The 26127-nt window shown below is 31.5% G+C and overlaps 1 protein-coding gene across 1 annotated transcript; it reads left to right on the forward strand.

Annotated features, from left to right (window-relative positions):
• Positions 1–1920: 1920 nt before the first annotated feature.
• Positions 1921–25495, forward strand: LOC135954900 (GTP-binding protein Rhes). Its single transcript, XM_065505144.1, has 4 exons — positions 1921–2546; positions 13744–13937; positions 24790–24973; positions 25036–25495. Exons 1-4 carry the CDS (start codon positions 1921–1923, stop codon positions 25430–25432), a joined length of 1401 nt encoding a protein of 466 aa, XP_065361216.1. The 3' UTR covers positions 25433–25495.
• Positions 25496–26127: the final 632 nt, after the last annotated feature.

Raw genomic sequence — 26127 nt, forward strand, 5'->3', positions numbered from 1 at the left:
TTATGTGCTAGACAGCTTATGCGACATTGCACGAGCGATTTGAGGGCATGGCCATCTGACGTAGATATCGCAGGTCTATCCGAGTAAGCCGCAGGCGGCTCCCAAAGCCAACATAACCCATGCCATCGCTCAAATACAGTCTGAGTTATCCGGCAGAGTCATGGAAAATTTAAAATTTCGGATGAGCGCCACCCACCGAAGCCGCGGCGTGCATTTGCACAATGTTATAGTACGTACATAATGACCATTTAAACGCATAGAAAGTAACGATGATATCTCACACTTTCTTGTAGTTTAATTTAAAGATAGGGAGCGCATTGTGATTCATAGTAGCAACCGAATTTGTTGCCAATCGAATGATTCTGCCTTAGTGACCGAATTTTACAGTTGTGCCTACAAAATATTAGAAGTGGTAGCAAAAGTTTGGTTGCTTTAACCGAAATTATTCTTTATCCACTGAATTTCTGTTCAACCCAATCATTTGATTGGCAACAAGTTCGTTTGCTATTACGAATCTGTATTCTCTGTGTAAATTTACAAGTACACAGAGAAAACAGATTCGTGATAGCAACCGAATTTGTTGCTAATCGAATGATTCCCATTAGTGACCAAATTTTACAGTTGTGGTTACAAAACTTTAGAAGAGTTAACAAAAGTTTGGTTGCTTCAACCGAAATACTTCTTTATCAACTGACTTTCTGTTAATGGAACCGAAAAATTCTATGCGTGCAACTGAATCATTCGATTGGCAACAAATTCGGTTGATATTACGAATCTGTTTTCTCTGTGTTTTTAGGATATAAAATAAAAGGATATAAAAGTAAAGGGTGACATTCAGGTCTAACCTTTTTTCAATTTCTACCCCTCATACAATGATATAATTAATTCCAACAAATATAAATTCATTTCGATAATGTCCTTTTTGAAATTGGAATTTTAATGTTGTTATTGCTTTTTTATGAAAATTTTCCTAAATAATTTTTTATTACTTTCATTTCAGTAGCTCAACGAACAAACAAACATGCAAGTTTCAAAATAAATTGGACAACAATTCACCACACTACTACTGCTACTACTGCTGGGTGCTATCACCACTACAGAACAACAATATAAACCACCGATAAAGAGGTCCAACAAACAACAAATAACAACAAAACCAATCTATACATTATTGATGAAAATAAATTTCAATTTTTTTCTCTCTATAACTACCATTGTTGTAGTGGTTGTTGCTGCTACAGCTACTAACTATTAAAGTTGTAGTTCTATATAAAATATTTCTGCCCAGTTATGGCCACTTGTTTTGCTCCAAAATAGGCAATTATATTTACATCACAGCACAGCACATCACATTGGAAAATCAGCCATGGCTGTTAGAGAGACCATCGAATAAACCCAAATCGTAGGAAGCCAAAACGAAAACAAAACCAAAAGTGAAGTGAAGAGTAAAGAAGTGGTATATGGTGAAGGATATAGACAACTTGAGAAAAAGTGGGGGGCAGTTGCTGTTTGCCAATATTTACGTCAAAGTTAAAACCACTTCATATAACGCACCACTTGACTAACACTCATGTAAAGAAACACAAACGCACTCCCTATACATACATAAGGACAGATATACCGACATTAATAAATACGAATGTGTGCGTGTGTGTAATGGTGTGTAGGTGGAACCAAACGATAAATTAATACTTTATCGGAACACAAAAGGAAAAACAAAGAGTAGAAAACTTTTTTTTACTTCAAACAGGAAATTTTCTGCAATAATAAAGACAATATCAACTATTCCCAACTGATACATGTATTTAGAACTAAATGTTGGAAACTTGAATAAAATACAATCACCGCCACCACAACAACAACTACAACAAAACCTACAACTACAGCAGTTTTTCATTTCATTCAACGCCCGTAAAACTGATGGAGGTCAATATGATTCGTTGCAAAAATTGGTTTTGCGCTCGCAGCAATAACAATGACTATGCTGAGGTTCTATTTGGTGATAGCAAATCCACAACACAAACTACAGCCGCAACAGCAACAACAACAACGGACACAACGACAACGTCCAACGTTGTGCGACAACAACAGCCGGCTAATGGTAAACTAAGTGGAGCAGCAACAACAATTGGCAATAATACAGCAGCAGCACATGCAATGCACAATACAACAGCGACAACAGCAACTATGGCTGCCTCAACAGGCGCTGCAGGAACCACAACAGCGAGTACAACGAGTGTCAACAATAATTGTAGTAGTGGTGCTGCTGGCTCAAGTGCCAATACTGCTGGTTCGGGTTCACATGTGGTTACATTCTTGGATGATGTACCCAGTGGCAGTAATGGTGTCGTTAATACGACTACACGTTTAATGAACAACAGCGATCTGCAACAGCAGCAACAGCACTATTATGATCATCATACGTCTGACGATTTGGATGCCTTAGATACGGATGATTTTTTAGCCAATCATGTTGTCAGTTCGGCCATGCTGTGTGATGATACACTACCAACTTCGAAAAACTGTTACCGTCTTGTGATACTGGGGTAAGTCGTAGTATTAATTGTGTAATTGAAATCAAAATAACAGTTTAACAATTTTATTAAAATCGTAGATAAATTTTTAAATTCAAAAAGTTTTATAGCTGAAACAAAAAATCGACTTTTAACGTCTTTGAATAGTCCACTTTTGCTATTGAAAAATAGTATTTTTATCATATTTTTACGTAAACATATTTAGTTATTAGATTTTTATATGGTAGATATCATGTCAAGTGAACTAACTTTTGAAATCGACTGATCGGTCAAGAACTCTTTGAGTTAGAGGGGGTCAAAATTTTACATTTTGGCCAAACTGGTGTTTCTTCTCATCCATTTAACTTATTATCTATTCTTTAAAGCAAAATGTGTCCCAAATAGTTTAGATAGATATTTCTATCAAAATAAGAAACATCTTAAAGGAATGGAACAGCTTTCTTCTGAGCAAAAAAAAAAAATTAAAATCGAAATTGTATGTTTTGAGTAAAATATTTATTTTGATAGATATCCCACTCGCATCCCAATAAGCGACCAAAAGGGTCTTCAAGGAAAAGACAACAGGTTTGAAAAGAAAGCTTAGCTTTTGAGCAAGAAAAAAATTAAAAAAGGGTCCATTTGGAAAAAAAAATCCAAAATTTTATATTTTGAGTTACAAAACATTTATTTTGATAGATATCTAACTCGGATCCCACTAAGCAACCAAATAGGACTTCAAGAAAAATATCCAAGCATTCTTTTGAGAAAAAGGGCCCATTTAATAAAAAAAATTAAATGATTTCGGAAAAGAAATGAAAATTTTTTTAAAATATTTTTTTTTCGAAAGATTGAAGAAATAAAACCATTTCGGACACATTTCGGACACATTTTTCTAAGGTAATACAATTTTTACGCCCTCTACTACTATCCAATAGGTCTATCCTTGGTGCAAATTTCATCCCGATCGGAAGACATAGATTTTAAAAGTTGGTTCACTTGACATTAAATCCCCCAGTTCTAGTGATGTCATTAGTCTGCCTTCTAACGGTGTGGCCGTCCCTCGTCTCCTTATTTCCATCGAAAGGATATGTTGGCTTGTTTTTCCCAGAGCTTACAATTAGATAATATAATTAGAACCTACGTGTAGGTTCCTGCCGAGACAGCGTTTCACAAATATTTGCAATTTTCGTATATCACGAGTCGCAGCGGTCCAAGTTTCGCAGCCATGCCGAAGGGTAGATTTTACATTGGCATTGAAGATTGCAATTTTCGTACGCAGATATAAAAAGGGTTATTTCCAAATAGGTTTTAGACGGCCACATGTTTGAGGTGCCTTTTGCAAGCGATTATCGATGTCCTCAGCCGATCTTCCGTAGTTAGATGTAATGCTCCCAAGATAGTCGAATTGGCTGACATCTTTTATTACGCATTAATACTTTAAGTTTTTGTCTTTTTGACATTTATTTTCAAACCTGTTGATGGGTTTGAGAGATATTCTCCTACATGCCAATGAATTCCAAATCAAATGGTCGAAATCCTTCTCGAATTCTATGAAGCATAAATACATTGGTCACAGATTGTTCCATAATATCACGTAGGCTGTTTATGTTATCGATGGTGGTCTTATGGGTCCAAATACAGCTTGTTCCTGCTTTAAAAACAGTTTTATCCTGTCGGAAATAAACACATAGCAGAGTAATGCCGCGCTAGTTATTAGGATCTGTGAAATCGCGTTTTTTTTTTGCTATATTTATTATCACACCCTCAGTCAGCTCATTGTCGTCGAGATTTTAGCTCTCCCAGAATGTTCAAATCATTGGCAGTATTATTCCAGCACTCGTATTTGGGTCGGACTTCAAGAGCTCAGCAGAGATTCCATCAACACCTGGTGATTTGTTTCCTTTGAGACTGATAATTGATTTTGCGATTTCCTCATCCACGTGAGACTCACATAAGAATTCCGTAGAGGAGGGACATTCTCCGACATTCGGCTTAGTGATCCGCCAATACTTCAACCTGTTGATCATCTGTCATTTGCGATGAATTTGCGATAACAATTAGTGAGTTTCCTCAGAGAGCTTACATGGCGATAGTTCAATGTCTATCTGCTGCGATTTGTGCTTCCTTGCTGATTTCTTCCCGAATAGCACTACGCTTCACTTCTCTGTCGAGCTTATTGTAGCGTGTCTGCATGTGTAGTTTAACACTACGAGTTCGAGGAGATGGTTTGTAAAGAAAAAATTAAAAAATTCGGAAATTTTAATGTTCAATTTATTGCCTCCTTTTCACTTCTCGATGTTCTGATTTAAGAGCACTCCTGGAATTCCAAACTATTTATTCTGGTTGAGGGAAAAATATTTATAAATTACTTTCTTTTAGAGCGTTCAATCATCACTTAGGAAATACAAAATCGTCATTAAAAGTCTTTCGGCTTCAATTCGTATGGTATCCAAACGTTTTATATTTACAATTTTCATGGAGTAATGTCTCCAATTCTTTGTTTTCGAGCTTTTTTGGATGGCCTGGGCAATATTTTTCTTTCGTGTTATAATCACCACTTCTGAACCGCTCAAACCATTTCTCGCACTTTAAAACCGATGGACATTCACTATAAGCTTTTGTGAGCAATCGGTGTGCATCAACGACACTTCTTTTAAAATTAAAGAAGTAAAGCAAAACTTACCGCATATGTCGATTCGTTGATAGAAAATTCTACATTGTAGCAGTTTGTACTCACTAATATTTACCAAATCTAATCTATGTCATTTTCCAATATTTAATCAATAGATTTCATTCTCTGAAACGCTAATTAGCCTTTTATATTTGAAGGCTGGCAAATTTGATTAATTAAGATCAAATTTAAATATAAAATCAAATTTGTGTTGAAGTGCCTCTAAAATTCGTTGTAAGCAATTACAAAAACTTCTGCTAATGGCTTCCACTTATTGTCTTCCTTTATGTGCGAGTATTATCCAGAATTTTCTTTTGTTCAACACATATTTTCATTTTATTTTTAATGTAGCAAATGGTAAGAAGACTATATTTAAAAGCATAATGTAAGCCATAATTACTTTGATGATCTAATAAGTATAAAGATAATATGGTTTTATTAGTGAAATGTAATTAAAAGAAAATTTAAAATTAAATCTTCGTAAATGGAAAAAGATACAAGGAATATGAAATGTTAAGGTTAGTTTGTAATATAATGTTAAATTAAAAAATAATGTTGTGAGTTAATTATTAACAGAAGTTTAGATATGTTTCTTTTATTTCCTCCTTGCAATTCTTTTTTTCAGCACATACAAAATTCTCCAATATTTTGGATCGTTTTTCTCACTGTAGTTGTAAACAATCATGTTAATAAGCGAACCATTGTGAATCTGCGATTGTTTATATTTCTCATCAAACATCCATTTTTTTATGAAATAATAGATAACCTTTATTTTATACTGTTAATTGAATAAAGTCTTCAATCAAGAGCTTTCTGCAAAACTATTGTATTATATCGAAGGGTCTTTACATATTACTACTATTGAGTATATACATATATTTATATTCATTTTACTTATTTACTGATGCCAAATAGAAGTTACTTTTGCCATGACTTTGACGCTTTTAGTTAGATTAATAACAAATCTGTGAAATACATTTGAGGAAAATCTTTGAGAATACAAATTGACTGCGTTTCACAAATAAATTTATATAAAACATCTTTCTGGCTGGCACTTAGACGTGTACAAACAAAGAAATAAAACATTTGATATTTTTGAATGATTTGTTAGCCACCATTAAATTTTATTTAATGGAACAGGGTTGTACAAAAGATGTGAAGGAAATTTTCTAATATATATATATTGTAAAAGTGTTTATAAAAAACCAACTTTTTAAAAAACCGGTTTGTCGGTTAACCGAAAATTGGCCTTTTTTAGAAAACCGGTTAAACCGGTTAACCGTCATATATGTGTAAAAAAACATGAAATGTTCAATAAAGTAAATACAGCTTAAAAATTTGAAGTTTTTAGTAGTCAGGAATGGTTAATATTATATAACTATAAATATACAAAAGTGCTAAGTCCATTTTATTTTGTAAACATTTCAAAATTATTATCTCAGTCAAATGGAATTGAGTATAAATATGTTACTAAATATATAATACTTGTTTTACTTATTGGTTTATTCATTAAATTTCAACCAAAAAATGTAAATCAATTTTTTAATTAAATATTTAATAATTTAGAAATTTATTATCACCTCGACTTTCTGATATGAAACAGAAAATGTTACAAGTCCCAAAAAAGGACCTATATGATGCAAACGCACTTCTTCGTAGCTGTAATTATTTGTCATTATAAATCATACCAAATAATTAATAAAACTCCATTATCAGATTTCAAAAATATTTCAAATCATGGATTTTAGAACGTTTTTTGTCTCTCCTGTAATATTTCTGAAAAGCTAACGAAATGATTAATAAATTTAAATTTTAAGATCAAACTTATTGAAAGTTTATTGAAAGAAGTTATATACATCGAATTCAATTCAACATTTGCTAAAATCATCACTAAGTTTTTAATGAATCATTAGTAAGATTTAGCCTAAACTTATAGAATTATGAGAAATTTAGTTTTAATTTTTAATAGCTCCACTATGTTTAATTTATTCTGAAAAAGTTTTTAAGTAAACTCATCGTCTTCTACTATTTAGAATCATTGTAATTCTTAAAAATATTAATCTAAATAGGTTTGTATTGTAAATCAGCAGTTTAGGTTTTAAATCACACCAATAATGTGTATTCAATGAATATTAAAAATGCACAAAAACATGAGATTTATTCATTTTAGTCCCAAATTTTAAAAACCGGTTAACCGAGTGATAAAAACCGGATAAACCGGTTAACCGAAAATCAACATTTTAAATTAACCGGTTCGCAAAAAACCGAGATTTCGAAGAAAACCCGGTTTTTCGGTTAACCGGTTTATAAACACTATATTTTAACTAATGATACTGTTATACTTAACCCTCTAACCCACAAACTTTAGAAAGCTAAAAAAAAGTTGTCGATTAATTATTTTTAGGATAATTATGACCAAATAATTAGGTGTAAAAAAAATTATTTTAAAACGATTTTATATGAAAAAGAACTAACTAAATTAATTTCGAATAGATCGGGCGAATAAAACTTAAAAAAAATCACACACAAAATTTCACGTGCAAAAATTATGGCATCACTCACAAAACAGCGGACAGAATAAAAACTAAAAGTCAGAATGCATTTCGACCTTCGAGGGAAATGTTATCAAATCTGTAACTAAAGTCACAGATAAATTTTAAACAAAAAATTATAATTACTTTTTAAGATAGTAATGCATGCCTTGAGGCACTCTTGCGGATTAAAATCAAAAACTAAAATTGATTTTAATTATATTCGATACTCTGATTCTAACTGTATACTATTTTTTTCAATGGGTAAAAAAACGAAAACAAACCATTTTGCATAAACGATGGAGGTCCTTAACTCTTTGCGGTTTAGTGGTTAATTTACTAATCACCTTTCCGACACAACCAACGATTCTGAACGATCTTGATCTATGCTTCAAATCTATATAAATTTAGAAAATGAAGATAATAAAATTGCTGTTAAAGCATCTATCTGTATCATCATCGGTAAACAACTTATGATTTTCCCTTGCTTTTAATGGATTTCCCTGTCATTCATAATCTGCTAAGTAAAAGTTATTTACTTTAGTTAATTAATTAATTGAACAATTAAAAATACACTGTAATTCATATAAAGCAATTAACTGATTATGTTTTACTTTACTTTCATTTTTTTTGTTGCTCTCCTCGTTCAATCAACTGCTTGATACAAAGTCTCAAAGACATTCAGCATAAATCTTGCCATCACCACTCAAAACATAAAAAAAATAATAAATGAAAAGACACAAGTGTCCCTTACTACCTTTTCTTTTAGAAGAAAAAAAGGTAAAAATCTATAGAAAATAAATGTGATAAAATGTTATGTTTTATCTTGTGGAAAACAGAATTCGTATGTGTGTATTAGTGTTAGACAGATAAATACATATATTGGAATAGAAGGGTGGACCTTATTTAGCAATTTTATTTGTTCTTCGTCATCAAACTTCAAATAGCATTATCAGCATTTGGTATTTTATGCTGAAAATGTTAAGTTTTGGGACAAAGTAGCAATATTGACAAAAAACTTAAATGTTTAAAAAGAAATTTTGATTAAAAAATTTTGTATTTCATTAACCCATAGATGTTTAAAAATTAAATATAAATATCATCTGGCATCTATTAACCATACAACTTGTTTCAGCCAGCTACCTCCTTTCGTTTGGGTTCTGTCATCATTTCAACGAACAGACAGACTGACGGACATAGCTAGATCGTCTTAGAACTTCTTAATGATGCAGAATATATACATATACTTTTGTGGATCTGTGATGAATATTTCGATGTCTTACAAATATTTTTTTTATGATGGGTAAAAAAATCACCTCGACATTCTGATATGAAACATAAATGTTCCAAGTCTCAAAAAAGCACCTATAAGATGCAAACGCACTTCTTCTTAGCTGTGATTATTTGTCATTATAAATCATACTAAAGAATTAATAAAACTCCATTATCAGATTTCAAAAATATTTAAAATCATGGATTTTAAAACTTTTTTTGTCGCTCCTGTAATATTTCTGAAAAGCTAACGAAATGACTAATAAATTAAAAACACATTAATGAAGTCAAATTTATTGAAAGGTATGTACATTGAATTCAATTTAACGTTTGTTAAAATCATCACTAAGTTTTTAATGAATATTGGTAAGACTTAGCCTAAACTTATGGAATTATGAGGAATTTAATTTTTAATAGTTTCATTATGTTAATTTATTCTGAAAAAGTTTTTAAGTAAACTCATCGTCCTCTATTATTTAAAATCATTGTAATTCTTAAAAATATTAATCTAGGTTTGTATTGCAAATCAGCAGTTTAGGTTTAAAATCAGACCAATAATATGTATACAATGAATATTAAGAATGCAAAAAAACATGAGAATTATTAATTTTAGTCCCAAATTTTAAAAACCGGATAAACCGGTTAACCGAAACTTTAAATTAACCGGTTCGCAAAAAACCGAGATTTCGATGAAAACCGGTTTTTCGGTTAACCGGTTTATAAACACTAGTCTTCACTCTGGATTACATAGGATGTATAAAGTTACCAATTGATTTGTCTGTGCACTACAAGCCTTACTTTATAAAGATAGGTATTTTGACAGCTTTTCACTTCTTGTTATACGCTACACCACCATAGTATAGAGGATATATTGGATTTGTGCAGGTGTTTGTAACGCCCAAATATATTAGTCTAACATCCTCCTTAAAGTATACAAACGATGTCCGTCCGTCTGGCTGTCCATTTAAACCTTGTGCGCAAAGTACAGGCCGCAATTTTGAAGATATTTCGATAAAATTTGGTACTTAAAATTTGTTCGGCCCAAGGACCAAGTCTATTGAAACTGGCTGAAATCGCTACATTATTTCACCTAGCCCCTATATAAATGCCCTCCCGAAATTGGACTTTATCGGTCATAGATGTTTAAGTTATATACATTAGACTGTCCCTTAGAATTAAATTTTTTGAAATGTTGACACGGTACCCCCTGAAAACTTTCGTAATGACCTAAAATACCACCAGAAAACTGTTTAGCTTGTTCTAAGAAGGGCAACCCGTGCCGACTTTCGATTTAGTTTTGAGGTGCATTTACAAGGAGAAAAAATGCATTTTTTTCAGTTTTTTTCAAAATTTAGCTATTAAGTAACTACTTTTGCAATTTAATTTAAAATAATCAAAATGTGTACGTAATTGTCGTTCTAATGAGATATAAAAGACAAAAATTGGTTAATAAATGTTAAAGTTATTTAAAAAATCGCCAGGCCATTAACGTGTCTCAGGCCACTAGAACAAGAATTGTAGGAACAAAATTAACATATTTTGAGAAATATTAAAACAAATGTTTATTCTTACTTCAAATATAACCATATTTACTTGTATATGAGTTTTTATCTTCATAGGATTCAGTTAACATATTCGCAGGTACAACCAAAAATAAAATATTTTTTTTAACGGCAGTTTCAAAACTTCAATTTAAAATTTTGTTAACCCTAACCGTACTAATACGGGTACCCCGGTACCCGAACGAACTTTAAAATCAAATTTCTCTTAAACGAAATAAAATACAAATTTGATGTTCCGCAAGTTCCTTCAGATAATAACTTTCTAACGTTTTTTCCCATCCAAAGTAATCTTGATTCGTTTGGATTGATCTGGAGCCACCCAAAGTCACATAGTCCTTTCCCTCCTGATAAGGGTACCCTCATATATTTTTTTACATTTTATATGAAGAAAAGTAAAAATTATAGTATTTTTATGTTGATTGGTTATGTGTTATTCAGAAATAAAAATATTTTAGATCAAAATTTGTATTAATATTGTTGCATAAAAGAAAAAAAAAATCAATTAACATCTAGTGCATAGTGGAGCAATAGTTTTACTATGCGTATTGTTCATTGGTCGTTTACAGCCATCGCATATTTTTCGTGTTTTTCGATTGATTTTAGATCAGTAGTCACACAAAGGTGACAGCGACCATCAACCGTGCACTTGTATATCGATTAGTTGTATCCGATGGTACTGCAACTTCCTAACAAATAACTTTAGGGATGATTTTATTTGCCAAAAGCTCTAGAGCTTCCCTGACGTTAGAGTATTTGATTATTATTGGCTCTATTGTCAATATTTTTAGTTGCCAACTCCATGCATAATGATGTCAAAAAACCTCGACGAGAGCTTCGTTTTTTTTGGCGCATGGATTGAGGCTGGAGTATACACAAAATACACCCAATGCAGCCACGCCAATCATGTTGAAAAAAACGGCCAATATCCATCTACATGTTTTGCATTTGATGGTATATTTAGACCATCTAGGTCCATAGCATCCACTCCGCCTATTTTCCAATAACAATTGTCTCCTCTCCAGTATAATGCATTGTTGACAGAAAGAAAACACACTTCATATTCTTGGTCACAATAGGCAAGTGTTCCGTTTTTATTGAAACCATATCGGGGCTTAACTACATACATATATCGTACGTTGGGTTTTTCGTTGGGATAGCTTTTGGCTGTATTGCACAACCAAAATATTTTAATTCCGCATTTAGCTGGCTTTTAGTGAATCTGGTTCTCTAAATGGAAATAACTGTTCGTCTTCTGTCACATTTCAATTTGGAAAATAATTTAAACGTAGATTCTGCATCAAAATATTCCTGCTATCGGACATAGTAAACTTAAGCATAGACGAAACGTATTACGCGTAGAATTTACTGAAAACTATTGACACTTAACGATGCTTTATACAAAGGATGACTGTAATTTCTGTAAAGAATTGAAGGAGGATCATCGTTACCACTATTTATACCCATGACCAGAAAAATTCCAATAAAATCATCAAGTTCTTCCATTGAAATCAATAATTTAAATAATAACGGACAAATAAATACACACGGGTACCCCGGTACCCTTGTCAGGAGTCTACATGTGTAAATGTTGACAGTATGGTTAGGGTTAAACAAATTTCAGAATTTTTTGATCATCACATGGGGATTTATTTACAACATAATAGGGAATAAAAATGTGAAAAAAGTATGTCAATACCTCCTATAGTTTTTCGGTACCTGCGATATAAATTTTACGATTTTCGAGAAAAACGAATTTTTTGGTCATATTTTGGCGAAAGAGCCGAATTTCCTTACTGTTATTATTTTTAAGTAAAACCAATTTAGAATATTATAGTCCAGGTCAATTTATATATTCCCTTTTCCAATTTAAGCCTTTAGGTAAACAAAGCTTAAAAAATTTTGAAAAAAATGTCGAAATTATTTTTCATTTTTTTTCATTTATTACTGAAAAAAATTTATGAAAATTTTTTTTTGGTGAAAAAAATTTCGGGTTAAGAAATATTTTTTCCGATTTTGACGCATATTGTAGATCCAATGTACTATAACCTTATATACATCGTTGCAATGGACTTTGAAATATTTATCATTAGATATCCATATTGCCCATATTAATGACTTAGAAATCTCAGCCATTTGTGGGCCGATTTTAAATAGAAACCGAGCCGGGAGAATTCCCGATATATTGATGTATCAATCATGTTTGTAAGTTATTTGGGGGGCTACGGAAAGTTGATTTCATTGAACTGATGGACAGACGGACATGGCTATATCAACTTTGGAATCTATAATGATCCAGAATATATATACAAATCATGGTGAAGGGTATAAAAGACTTTTTTAATTGGATTTTTTTCAACATTTTATGTGTTTGAAAATATTGCTATTTTGACCCATAACTCGAAACCTCAAACAAAATGCGAAACCTCTAAACTTTATTTTATTTTTCGAAGATATTCAGCATTTGTCTTACATAACGAATAACAATTTTAGACCTTAACAGCATTGAAAATCCAAAAACTGCAAAATAAGGGCCATCCTAATGTATATGTTTACTTCCCTTTCCCACAAGAAAAAAAAACAAATTGTTGTTGTTGTCACTTTCCATAAATATAAATGAGCAGGAGGAGTATTTGCTGATATGAGGAAGAACACCGACAATTAACCAAGTAGATTTCTACCTTTTCACACTTGTAATTATGAAATTAGACTTAATTTTATGTTGGAGATTTAATTAATTTTCATAATCTTGTGCTCACATAGCACGTGCGTCAACATACACTTTCTTTTGAGATACCATGTGTGACAGACCGTGTGTGAGTTTATATGACTGTTGTTGGTTTGTTGTTGTAGGTAGGAATAAAATTTAATCACGTCTTTACATTTAATTAACAATACGTTTTAATTGGTTATAATATTTGTTTATCTGGATCTGTTTTTACAATGATGAGTATTATGAGAGGCAGACTAAACCAGCAATTTGAAGGAGTTTAATTATCATTTACATATATTCGATATACACATTTTTATAATTCGAGAGTTTTATTTTTTAAGTAATTTGAAATTTACTGTTAAACTATTTTGCATTTACTTCAATAGCGACATTAATTTAATTATGTATGTTTCTAATCTACCTTTATACAATAAATCATTTATTTTTATCTCTAAATTTTTATTTTTTTTTTGTTTTATTGCAGCTCTTCACGTGTGGGCAAATCATCAATAGTGGCACGTTTTTTGGGTAATCGCTTTGACGAAGCTTATACACCAACTATTGAGGATTTCCATCGTAAATTGTATCGTATACGTAATGAGGTCTATCAATTAGATATTCTAGACACATCTGGTCATCATCCTTTTCCAGCAATGCGTCGTTTATCCTTTCTGACGGGTAAGTGGTCAAACGTGTAAATGTGCTTAAAATTTATGTTTGTATGTATCTGAATGTCCTGTATAAAGCAGACAAATAAAAATGTGTTTATATAGTTAAAGACATAAGTATAAGTGTAAAACAAATGGAAATAATAATGTCATATGCCTATACATTTATTTAGTTAGAATATTTTTTTTGATGAATTTAATAAATAAAACAAATATTTCGCACATTTTTGATATTTTATGAAAATAAATAAAGAATATTAGAGCCATTTGTTCAATAGTCTCCTTAGTGTGTATTTTATTATCACATTTTTCTTTCCATTTTTTGTATCTTTAGATTATCGTTTCTAGGCTATATTATTTTTTTTGGATAGAAATACATACTTATAATTTAGGCACCCTACAATCTTTCAATTCAATAAGAATTTCATCAATTATAGTAATAAAATTGAAACTAATAAATAAATTGTTTTATGTTTATTGTATTACTAACAACAGCTATGTTCAAGTTATTAATTAATAAATCTTTATAATTTTATTTGACGTTTTTATAAGATGTTCTTATAGTAAAAATTTGATTTTTTTAAAAGATTTTGTAGCATCTTCAGTTATTTTTATACCCTACACCACCATAGTGGGGATATTTGTAACGACCAAAAATAATAACACCCACCTACTATAAGGTAGATGTTAGACTCAAAATTACTTTCTGCGTCGACTAAACGATGTCCGTCCGTCTGGTTGGCTGGCTGACAGTCGAAGCCTATTGAAACTGATTAAAATCGGCCACCTAATTTTGTGATGATAAGTAGTTATAACTCCCATATAAGGGCCACTGCCGAAAATCACTTTGAGGATTATGAATCTCTTAAAACTGTTGGTATCCACATAGAATTCAACACAATTAAGTTTCATATCTTATATATAAATAGGCCACACGTTTTTTTGTGGTACACTTTTAAGTATGTTATTGTCCACCAATATTGATGAAACCTATATGGTTTAAAAGATTATTTTCTCTAGATGTGCACAATATAATTTTGTTTTAAAAAAATTCTTTCCATAAAAATTTTAAAAAGCGTTTTAAATTTGCTTGAAAAACAACAACAACATGTTTATGCACATCTAAATACACGTGTATTTGTACACAAACGTGAAAAATATTGTTGCGTATACTCAAAGTAACTGTATAATTTCGTTATCAGTGGTCGAATTTTGACCACCAGGCGATCCTAGTAGACATAAATCACAAGACTTAATTTCATGGCGATCGGTCAGTAATTGGTCACAGCTCCCATATAAGGTCCACTTCCTAAAATCAATTATTAATCTTTTAATAGAAAATGTTTTTGCTCATTAACTCAGTGTAGCGTATTATATCGAGCCCTTAGCGCCAAATTATCGTAAGCGACAAAACACAAATTTTACAGGAGAAGGTTTTTTCGATTATTTTGAAATTTATACATTGAATTAAAAATGTTATGATGCGATATAATATAACTTCGTTAAAGCTGTTTGTCTATTTTTCAAAAATAGGTATAACTATTGACAATTAAAAATTTATGGAATACTTTATTGAAAATACTTTGTTGAAAAATCCCAAAAATGAAAACTTTTAGTTTTTTGGCTATAATATCCATACCAGGGTCGGAGTTATCGGAACCCTTTACAAAATAATTAAAAGCATATTGGGCCATCTAAAATCGGTTACTATATTTTGATATCGAATATGCGATTTGAGAATTTTTGCCCTAAATTTTAATTTAAAAAAATAGGTGTTTTTTTGATTGGACCTGGTCCCTTCGGTAACAACAATTTAAAATTTTTTTTTGATTTAAAAAATTTTTTGAAAACCTAGCTTTCAGAAAGTATAAATTCCTTATATATCCTCTTAGAAATTTTTTATGATAAGTTAAAAAGAAAAACAGTTCTTTTTTCCCAAAAAATTAGCGAAAAATCGGCTTTTTAAAATTCAAATGTATATAACTTTGGACTTAGTCATTATTTTTAAACAGTTCTTTTTCTATTTGACACATACATATATTGTTAGTCCAATGAAGGAAAACTGGAGAAAATCGGAAAATATTTGGATACGCTGTTATCAAAAAACTGGAGTAGGTTAGGTAAAAATATTGAAAATTTAATTTTCAAATGCTAATATCTCCTAAGCTATAAGACGTAATTTATAGCTACGATTAGGTCTTTTGTAGCGCTCGATGAGAAGATTTTATATGTGTAATTTTTTTGAAATCAGAACACAAACGAAGAAATAGGATCGTTTTAAATATGTAACATACCCGAGGTGTCCTACTTTGAGGGCCAATAGTCGCGCCGCTGGTGGGCCCATGAGGTCCAGATTCAGTACCTAAACTCAACAGCACTTCTTCTTTGCGCATGTGAAATTTCATTCAAACCAATCTAACGATTTAGAAGGTTCAGATTTATTTCCTTCTTTTTTTTCTATACCACTATTTGTCGCTTACGATAAAATTCGTTTACTGTAAAAGGTAAACATTAACTTACGATAAAATCTTACCGCCTATAATTTTGAAGTTATTAACAATTTTGATATTCTGAGAACGCTAAAGCATCAGTCGGTCCATAAAATTTTAATTTTTGCAATAAAAAAAAATTTAGAAAATGTCGCTTACGATAATTTGGCGCTAAGGGACCGATCATACTTTCTTAATTGTTTTATTTCAAATTTTTTTTTCGAAAATGTCGAATTTTGTACCAACGAATGAAAAACGTGCCGCAGAAGATAACCGATTGCTCAGCAAAGCCTATGCTGAATATGTTCCATCGGTTTCAACATGCGTGAGATGGTTTGTGCGTTTCAGAAGTGGACAGAAGTGGTGTGACCAAGAGGCTACAATCTATTATGAGCTGCTAGAGGGAACCTATACCGATCGCAACTGATTCGTTTGAAGCGAGCAGACATGAAACCGTAATATACCACCATGACAACGCTAGGCCACATATTGGAATACCTGTTAAAAACTATTTAAAAGGTAGTGGTTGGGAAGTTTCTTCTTATAGTCCTTATAGTCCAGACCTTGCTTCGCCCGACTACTAGTTTTGTCGATCGGTGCTGAACGTTCTCTTTCTGGGATACGCTTAATGTTAGAAAAGAGTATCGGAAATTGGATTGATTTGTTCTTATCCCGAAAAGATGAGCAGTTCTTTTGGCACGGAATCCATAGTATGTTGCCAGAAAAATTGTACAAATGCACTGTGGTTCCATATCAAAATCTAGGTGGACAAAATTATAAAAATCGGTATCTTCGGGATTTTGAAAAACAAAGTGTTTTCGGAAGCTGACAATCTGCTCTCTTCCAATACAAATGGGTTTTTCAATTGGACATTTCGTTTTCTCGACAGAAGCGTCAGAAGTTCAAAAATTTTGAATCATATTTTCGTTAATTTTTTTTTATATTTTACTGATTAACTAAATTACATATATCTCAATTGTTTTACCATACAGAAATTCATACTTTAAAACATAGATAAACATTGATATATGCTTTCATTAGGTGTATATCTTGTATTTATGGGCCTCTCCATTTTCCTGTTATCAAATATAATGATATTTTTTTTTTCTAAGAATATTATATAGCTTGCCAAAAAAAAGATCGTCGTAGCCCGTCCAATGACTATATAAATCATTTAATGAAACTTCTGGGGAATGGCTTTGTAAAAAAATTTTTATTTTTTACGGAATGAAATTTTTAGAAATATTTTTTTTTTATTATTGATTTTTATATATCTAGACCCTACTGTAACTTGAAATACAGTAAATACAGATGTTTTTAAAAATTTAGTTTCAGAAACACATTTATTAATGATTTTTATATATCCTACCATACTATACCCTACTGTACCTTGAAAAAAAGTTTATAACATTTTTTTTGGAATCGGAGACACCAATTCTAGAGAGCCAAATAATTTTGTTCACCTAGATTTTGATTTGGAACCACAGTGAAATGTTTCAAAATAATATCTAAACATTTATGTCATACACCAATAAAATTAAAGAAAATTCAGGGACCATAACAATTACGAAATTTTTCATAAAAGTCATAAAATTGGAGTTATTTTGTCGAGCAAAAAGAAAAATAATTTTCTGTTAGTTAATTTTGTTGCTAATTTTTAAAAGAAAACACCACACAAGGTTTACATGGACAGCCAGCCAGCCAGCCGGCCAGCCAACCAGACGGACGGACGGACATCGTTTAATCGACTCAGAAAGTGATTCTAAGTCGATCGGTATACTTTAAGGTGGGTGCTTTTTTGCTCTTTTACTTAGTGTAGGGTATTATATGGTCGGGCTTGACCGACCATACTTTCTTACTTGTTTTTTAGTAAGATTTAGTTTTTATTTGTTAAATTCTAAATTTAATTATTGATAAAATCACTCAAATTTATTGTTGAGGTATAAGTTAGTTACTATTATTGTCGGTCCCTGAATAAACCCCTTGTAAGCTTCAAAGCGTACTTTAAAATATTTAAATATTTCATATAACAGACTTTTGCAATTAATTTTTTCAATTCTTAAGACTTTTACGAATTTTAGAAATATTTACCGAATGTAAGCAAACCCAAAGCTAATGGTTCATTTTATCTTACATTTAAACATTGATTTAATTTTTTTTGTCCGACTTCAGTAAAATAAATTAATTTTATCAACAAATCGTAATTCTATTTAGCAACTTAATCTTGTTACATTTATATGTATGTATGTCTATTAGGGTATTCAAACAATTAACCGTTAATCGGTTAACCGATTAATTTTTGTCGGTTAACTGTACGAATAATTCAAAAATGCCGATTTTCAAATAACAAATAAACCGATTAATTTGTGTCGGTTAACCGATTAACCGAAATTTCTTATTTTTGCAGTTTAACATATTTTTTTTGATTTATTTTTCCGTTTTAATTTAAATGCAAATGTCAAAGTAAAATTTCATATTTTTTCGAACATCCAAGAAACATGTTTAGTGAGTATAACAACTGACATATTTAATTTGCATGTATTTGACGGATGAGAACATGATAATAGACGAAACTGGAAACACTACTGAAACGAGTCTTTTACCAGAACTTATCGAAATTAGTAAAAGTATTAAAAATCTAAAAAAATTCAAAAAGGACTCCAATGGTGAAATCAATTTTCTGAAGACCCCAGATATCTTCGGGATCCAAATCTTCAATAATTCTGTCAGACATGCTTTCAAGAAGTTTCCTATTTAAAATCAGCAAAATCGGTCCACAAATGGCTGAGATATGAGGAAAAAATTAGGACAACCTCGATTTTTGACATATATCTGGATTACTAAGTCATTAATATAGACAATATGGATATCTAATGATAGATAACCCAAAGACCTTTGCAACGACGGATATAAGACCATAGTAAGTTGGACCTACAATGGGTCAAAATCGGTAAAAAATATTTTTTAACCCGAATTTTTTTTTTCACCAAAAACTTTAAAAACTAAATTTTTTTTCTAAAATTTTAGAAAAAATTAAAAAACGACTTATATACACTATACCAAATTTTACTTCAAAATACAAATTTTAAATATTTTTAGGTAAACAAATTTTTTTTTCCAAAGTCGTTTTTTTAATTTTTTTTAAATTAATAAGATTCGGCACAGCCGAGTATAGCTCTTCTACTTCTTTTTTTGTTTTTGTTCATTTTATTAATAAAATACTTAAATAAGAACACAAAATCCATAGTTTTATTATCAGTTTTAAATCTAAATAGAAATTATTCGGTTAATCGAATAATTTAAAATTAACCGATTATTAACCGATTAAACTATACCCCGATTAATTATTTGCTCGATTAACCGATTAAACCAGAAACCCGATTAATTGAATACCCTAATGTCTATATACAGATACTCACATTTCCAAATGCATACACAGTAGACCGGTCATTAAAAAAATGATTTATTATGGATGACTCTTAATAATGTAGCTATAAACTGTATTTTTAAATGTTTGAGAAAAATAAGTACCATTATTTACCCGATTTGACAACTTTCAATAGTTTTCCGGCGCGGCATCTCGTTATCCAATTGGATTTTGCCTCAGTAGTTTTTTTTTTAATTTTTTAAGATCAACATGAGAACCACCCAAATCAAATCTATTATTTGAGGGCTGGTCTAATACACAGCCACATGTGTATCTGGCTTAAAGCTTCCTATGTACAGACATTTGTCCATCTGTTTAATTTTCTTATTACTGTCCCATACTTTAAATTCAGCTGTATTTATTTTTTTATAGATGTTCAAGTACGAGTATTTATATTGCCAATTTGTTGTTTGATGTTTTATCTTATTTCTTTGAAAGTTCTGCTTATTTTTTCTCTCTTTTTAGCTTTTTTAGTCTTTATTATGTTACATCCTTATATATCTACGTCCATATGTATTTTGCCGGCTCATAATACTTGTGATTTGTTAGTCTATGCGCCTAAATGTGTGCACGTTGTATGCTTAGGATGTTTCTTGGCTTAATAGCACAAAAAAAAAACAGAGAAGCAGAAAATAACAATGACAAAAACCTTGAATGTAACCCAATTTATATTCTAGATATTTTTGTCCATTATTGTTGTGACAATAAAGTAACGAAAAATAAATGTCAAAAAGAAAATATTTTCTTTATTTTTGAAAGTGGCGTGATCGAGAAGTGAATGGGCTTCATTTGCTTTTGATTATAAAGCTTACTTTTATTGTCACTGTCTTCGATACAATCTAAATTGTTTATGTTAACTTTTCAATTGTCCCACTCTGTGACATCGTCTTCATCTATTCGTGTTTGCTTCCCATTTGGATGCTTGTTGTCTTGTCTTATTTACACATCAGAGTCTTGTTTATTTGTCTTTTTGTGTTTGTTGGACCCTCTTCTTTTTTTTCGTTAGAATTCTGCCATTTTTTTCTTAAATTGCCTCTCTAATACTTTTTGCCAAGACAACATCCATAGGTACGTATATACATAAATACATTTGCTATATTTTGTTGCCGACAAGTGTCTTCATATTATGGCGTATGTGTGCTTTTATGGTTGTCAATATGGAACCGCCATCATTGCTTCCGTTATTCCAGCTTTTTTTCTTTGCAATATTTTTTTTTTACATTGTCCTGTGACAGTTACCTAAGTGATTTTTAGTATCCCTTTTTTGCCAAATTTTGCATTTCTATGTGTTTTTTTTTTACATATAAATTGCTTATGTAGTCATTTTTTCAGCATTTGTTTTTGATTTGATATCTGGCTTGTGTGTGTTTTTATAGGGCTACAAAAATATTATCTTAACGATTGTCAGAGGCAACAGAAAAGTTAAATACATGAACTTTTACAATTAGAAAAGATTTTATAAGGCTTAGATTTATTTAAAAATATATAAATATTATTTATTTAATATGTTAGGAAGTAACTTTAATCTTTGTAAGTTGTTGAAATATTTTAAGCAGCTTTTCTGATAAATAAACTTTGTAAGAATGTTGACCTTTTCAACATAATTCATTTGTAACCAAATGAAGTAAATATGTCTTTTGGATTACTATAGGCAGGGCAATAAATTGAACGATGAAGAGATCGATTTTAAATCTGTCATTCAATGTATACTAGATACTGACCCTAATATTGCAGTTATATGAGTTTTGGTGTGTTCAAGGTCTTCTAAACGTTATCAGATGACGGAGGACTTTATCTTTTGTGGGGATTTTTAATGAAAGAAATCATTCAAAAAGTCAGTGCCTTTTTGAATGATTCACAAGATTATGGATACAAAATTTCACCAAATTTATCAAGGTCATCAAAATATGTATTTTTTGTAAGACGATTTCATCGTTGGAGACAATTGCTGTCTGACGACACATTACTTCAGGTTTAGAAACAAGAAATAGTCACTCGGGGCTAAATCCTGAGAATAAAGCGGAAGAGGGTGCATTTCGTAGCCTAAGTCATGGAAAGCACCCGATTGTGAGCAAACGCGGCAGCCATCTTGCAGAAAGCTTTCTCATACCCAAGTGATCATTCAAAATTAAAACAACTGAGCCATGTGAGATGCCTATGGATTCCACAATCTCTCTTACTTTCAATATCTGATCGGCCAACACAGTAACATGATTTTTTACAAGTTTTTCGGGTGTAGACACCTCAACTGGGCATCCTAAACGTTCGGAATCTTCCATGCATGTAGTTCCTGTTCAGTTCTAGTTCAGTTCTAGTTCAGTTCTAGTTCAGTTCTAGTTCAGTTCTAGTTCAGTTCTAGTTCAGTTCTAGTTCAGTTCTAGTTCAGTTCTAGTTCAGTTCTAGTTCAGTTCTAGTTCAGTTCTAGTTCAGTTCTAGTTCAGTTCTAGTTCAGTTCTAGTTCAGTTCTAGTTCAGTTCTAGTTCAGTTCTAGTTCAGTTCTAGTTCAGTTCTAGTTCAGTTCTAGTTCAGTTCTAGTTCAGTTCTAGTTCAGTTCTAGTTCAGTTCTAGTTCAGTTCTAGTTCAGTTCTAGTTCAGTTCTAGTTCAGTTCTAGTTCAGTTCTAGTTCAGTTCTAGTTCAGTTCTAGTTCAGTTCTAGTTCAGTTCTAGTTCAGTTCTAGTTCAGTTCTAGTTCAGTTCTAGTTCAGTTCTAGTTCAGTTCTAGTTCAGTTCTAGTTCAGTTCTAGTTCAGTTCTAGTTCAGTTCTAGTTCAGTTCTAGTTCAGTTCTAGTTCAGTTCTAGTTCAGTTCTAGTTCAGTTCTAGTTCAGTTCTAGTTCAGTTCTAGTTCAGTTCTAGTTCAGTTCTAGTTCAGTTCTAGTTCAGTTCTAGTTCAGTTCTAGTTCAGTTCTAGTTCAGTTCTAGTTCAGTTCTAGTTCAGTTCTAGTTCAGTTCTAGTTCAGTTCTAGTTCAGTTCTAGTTCAGTTCTAGTTCAGTTCTAGTTCAGTTCTAGTTCAGTTCTAGTTCAGTTCTAGTTCAGTTCTAGTTCAGTTCTAGTTCAGTTCTAGTTCAGTTCTAGTTCAGTTCTAGTTCAGTTCTAGTTCAGTTCTAGTTCAGTTCTAGTTCAGTTCTAGTTCAGTTCTAGTTCAGTTCTAGTTCAGTTCTAGTTCAGTTCTAGTTCAGTTCTAGTTCAGTTCTAGTTCAGTTCTAGTTCAGTTCTAGTTCAGTTCTAGTTCAGTTCTAGTTCAGTTCTAGTTCAGTTCTAGTTCAGTTCTAGTTCAGTTCTAGTTCAGTTCTAGTTCAGTTCTAGTTCAGTTCTAGTTCAGTTCTAGTTCAGTTCTAGTTCAGTTCTAGTTCAGTTCTAGTTCAGTTCTAGTTCAGTTCTAGTTCAGTTCTAGTTCAGTTCTAGTTCAGTTCTAGTTCAGTTCTAGTTCAGTTCTAGTTCAGTTCTAGTTCAGTTCTAGTTCAGTTCTAGTTCAGTTCTAGTTCAGTTCTAGTTCAGTTCTAGTTCAGTTCTAGTTCAGTTCTAGTTCAGTTCTAGTTCAGTTCTAGTTCAGTTCTAGTTCAGTTCTAGTTCAGTTCTAGTTCAGTTCTAGTTCAGTTCTAGTTCAGTTCTAGTTCAGTTCTAGTTCAGTTCTAGTTCAGTTCTAGTTCAGTTCTAGTTCAGTTCTAGTTCAGTTCTAGTTCAGTTCTAGTTCAGTTCTAGTTCAGTTCTAGTTCAGTTCTAGTTCAGTTCTAGTTCAGTTCTAGTTCAGTTCTAGTTCAGTTCTAGTTCAGTTCTAGTTCAGTTCTAGTTCAGTTCTAGTTCAGTTCTAGTTCAGTTCTAGTTCAGTTCTAGTTCAGTTCTAGTTCAGTTCTAGTTCAGTTCTAGTTCAGTTCTAGTTCAGTTCTAGTTCAGTTCTAGTTCAGTTCTAGTTCAGTTCTAGTTCAGTTCTAGTTCAGTTCTAGTTCAGTTCTAGTTCAGTTCTAGTTCAGTTCTAGTTCAGTTCTAGTTCAGTTCTAGTTCAGTTCAGTTCTAGTTCAGTTCTAGTTCAGTTCAGTTCTAGTTCAGTTCTAGTTCAGTTCTAGTTCAGTTCTAGTTCAGTTCTAGTTCAGTTCTAGTTCAGTTCTAGTTCAGTTCTAGTTCAGTTCTAGTTCAGTTCTAGTTCAGTTCTAGTTCAGTTCAGTTCTAGTTCAGTTCTAGTTCAGTTCTAGTTCAGTTCTAGTTCAGTTCTATGTTAAGTTGCTCAAGTATATAGTCAAGAAGCAGAAGAACACGTACTTAACTGGTAGACTTGCTATGTAGTTCTCGGATGAGCATAGCAATTTTATTGGGAATACCTTTAGATAAAAGGGTATCCCACAAGTGAACCCTTGAGACTGTGTCAACGGCTCTTTCAAAGTCAACGAATAGAAGGTTAATGATGACATCAACAGAATTTATGTGGTCTGCACAGGTTCTACCAGTTCGGAGTACTGCTTATTCGTTGCCATTAGTTTGGAGATTGCATTCACTTAAATCACCCTTCATTGGAATCGTAATTACGACACATTCTTTCCATGACGACGGCATCTGGTTTGTGTCCCATACCTCTATTATAATTGTTTGTAGTTTTATTGCTATTATCGGCGTGCCATATTTGCGAAGTCCCGAAGGAATATTGTCAGGGCCTGCATTAACGTATATATCGATCATTCCATGATTATGAAAATAATATTAAAATTGTTATAGGGTGCAGTCCAATGGTATTAAGTCACAGGTATTAGGGTATAAATTCTGATCACTGAATGGATAGAGTACACGAATAGAAAATGTGTCACATAGTAATAAAATTGTGTTTTGTTTTAATCTATATTTCGTCCCGATCAATATTATCAAATTTAGGCAAAAATAACAAGAATACAGAATTGTTTAATTTTTTTTAAATGCTTAAGTTTCTAACCTTTATTTATTTCTATACTATCTTTACAGGCGATATATTCATATTGGTGTTCAGCATGGATTCTAGAGAGTCCTTCGAAGAGGTGGTACGTTTAAGAGAAAACATACTGGAAACAAAATGGGCAGCTCTTAATCCAGGATCGGGTTTCAAAAAGAAGGCTCTGCCCAAAATACCAATGATACTGGCGGGCAATAAATGTGATAAAGAACAAAGGTAAGCGATGAAAAATATTTACAATTCCAATTAATTCCTCAGCAACCTAAAAACTATTACAGAACTGTACAATTGGACGAAATAATGGGCTACATTGCAGGACAAGACAATTGCTGTGTCTTTGTTGAATGTTCGGCTAAACAAAATTTTCGAATTGATGATCTTTTCTATGCGCTTTTTACCGCCTCTAATTTACCCCTCGAAATGGCACCCAATCACCATCGCCGAGTTGTAACCGTATTTGGAGCACCCTCACCACTTCCGCCACACTCATCGACGGGTGGTTCGAAAAAGAATGCCCTCTCCATTAAGAGACGTTTTAGTGATGCTTGTGGTGTGGTTACACCCAATGCACGAAGGCCCAGCATACGAACAGATTTGAATTTAATGCGCTCCAAGACTATGCAAATGAGTGAAGGTGATGGCAGTGTGGCACGTAAAAAATGTGTAATTATGTAAATTTCGTTTAACTATAACAAAAAAAAACAAGAATTAAACTCTAATTAAATAAAAACCAAAACCAAATGACATAAAATTAAAGATAAAAAAAATATTTCCATATTGTGATAGTAGTTGAACAAAAAAAAAAGAAGAAAAAAAAAACCAAATTTAAATTTAATAATTGATAAATATTTATACATACAATACTTACTTATAAAACATATACATACATTTATATTAAAAACATTTAATACATACAATAAAATATTGTTATTTTTCTATGAGGTTAAATATTATAGTCAAATATTTATTATGAATAATTAATGAGATTTATGTTAAATTTTTATTATGAGAAAAAACTTACATACATACAAGTGTACATATATTTTTTAAATATATTAATATATGATTTTATTTATTTGTAACTTTTTGTTAATGTTTTTTGTTTTAAATACAAATTGTTGATTTTTATAATGTTTATATTTACTTATAAGATTAAAATTAATAAATATTTATGCAAACGGGAGACAAATTATAATGTTGTACAGATATCAGGAGCAAAAATAAATTGAAAAATACACCATTTCCGGGAGAAAATTAATTATGTTTCAAATATTAAACGTTAAAATCACTTTAAAACTTTTATCTGATTTTGTAGGTCCATATGTTGCATCAATATGTCGGACACAGTTTTAAAAACTGTTCCTTTTAAA

This window comes from Calliphora vicina, chromosome 3, assembly GCF_958450345.1.
Source record: "Calliphora vicina chromosome 3, idCalVici1.1, whole genome shotgun sequence".
Taxonomy (NCBI): Eukaryota; Metazoa; Arthropoda; class Insecta; order Diptera; family Calliphoridae; genus Calliphora; species Calliphora vicina.

Bases quoted from the DNA above. Each gene is read 5' to 3' on its own strand.
- LOC135954900 (XM_065505144.1), top strand. From the start codon at position 1,921: ATGGAGGTCAATATGATTCGTTGCAAAAATTGGTTTTGCGCTCGCAGC. The intron at 13,938-24,789 runs GTAAGTGGTCAA...CTATCTTTACAG, and splicing joins TCGTTTATCCTTTCTGACGG to GCGATATATTCATATTGGTG. The intron at 24,974-25,035 runs GTAAGCGATGAA...AAACTATTACAG, and splicing joins AAATGTGATAAAGAACAAAG to AACTGTACAATTGGACGAAA.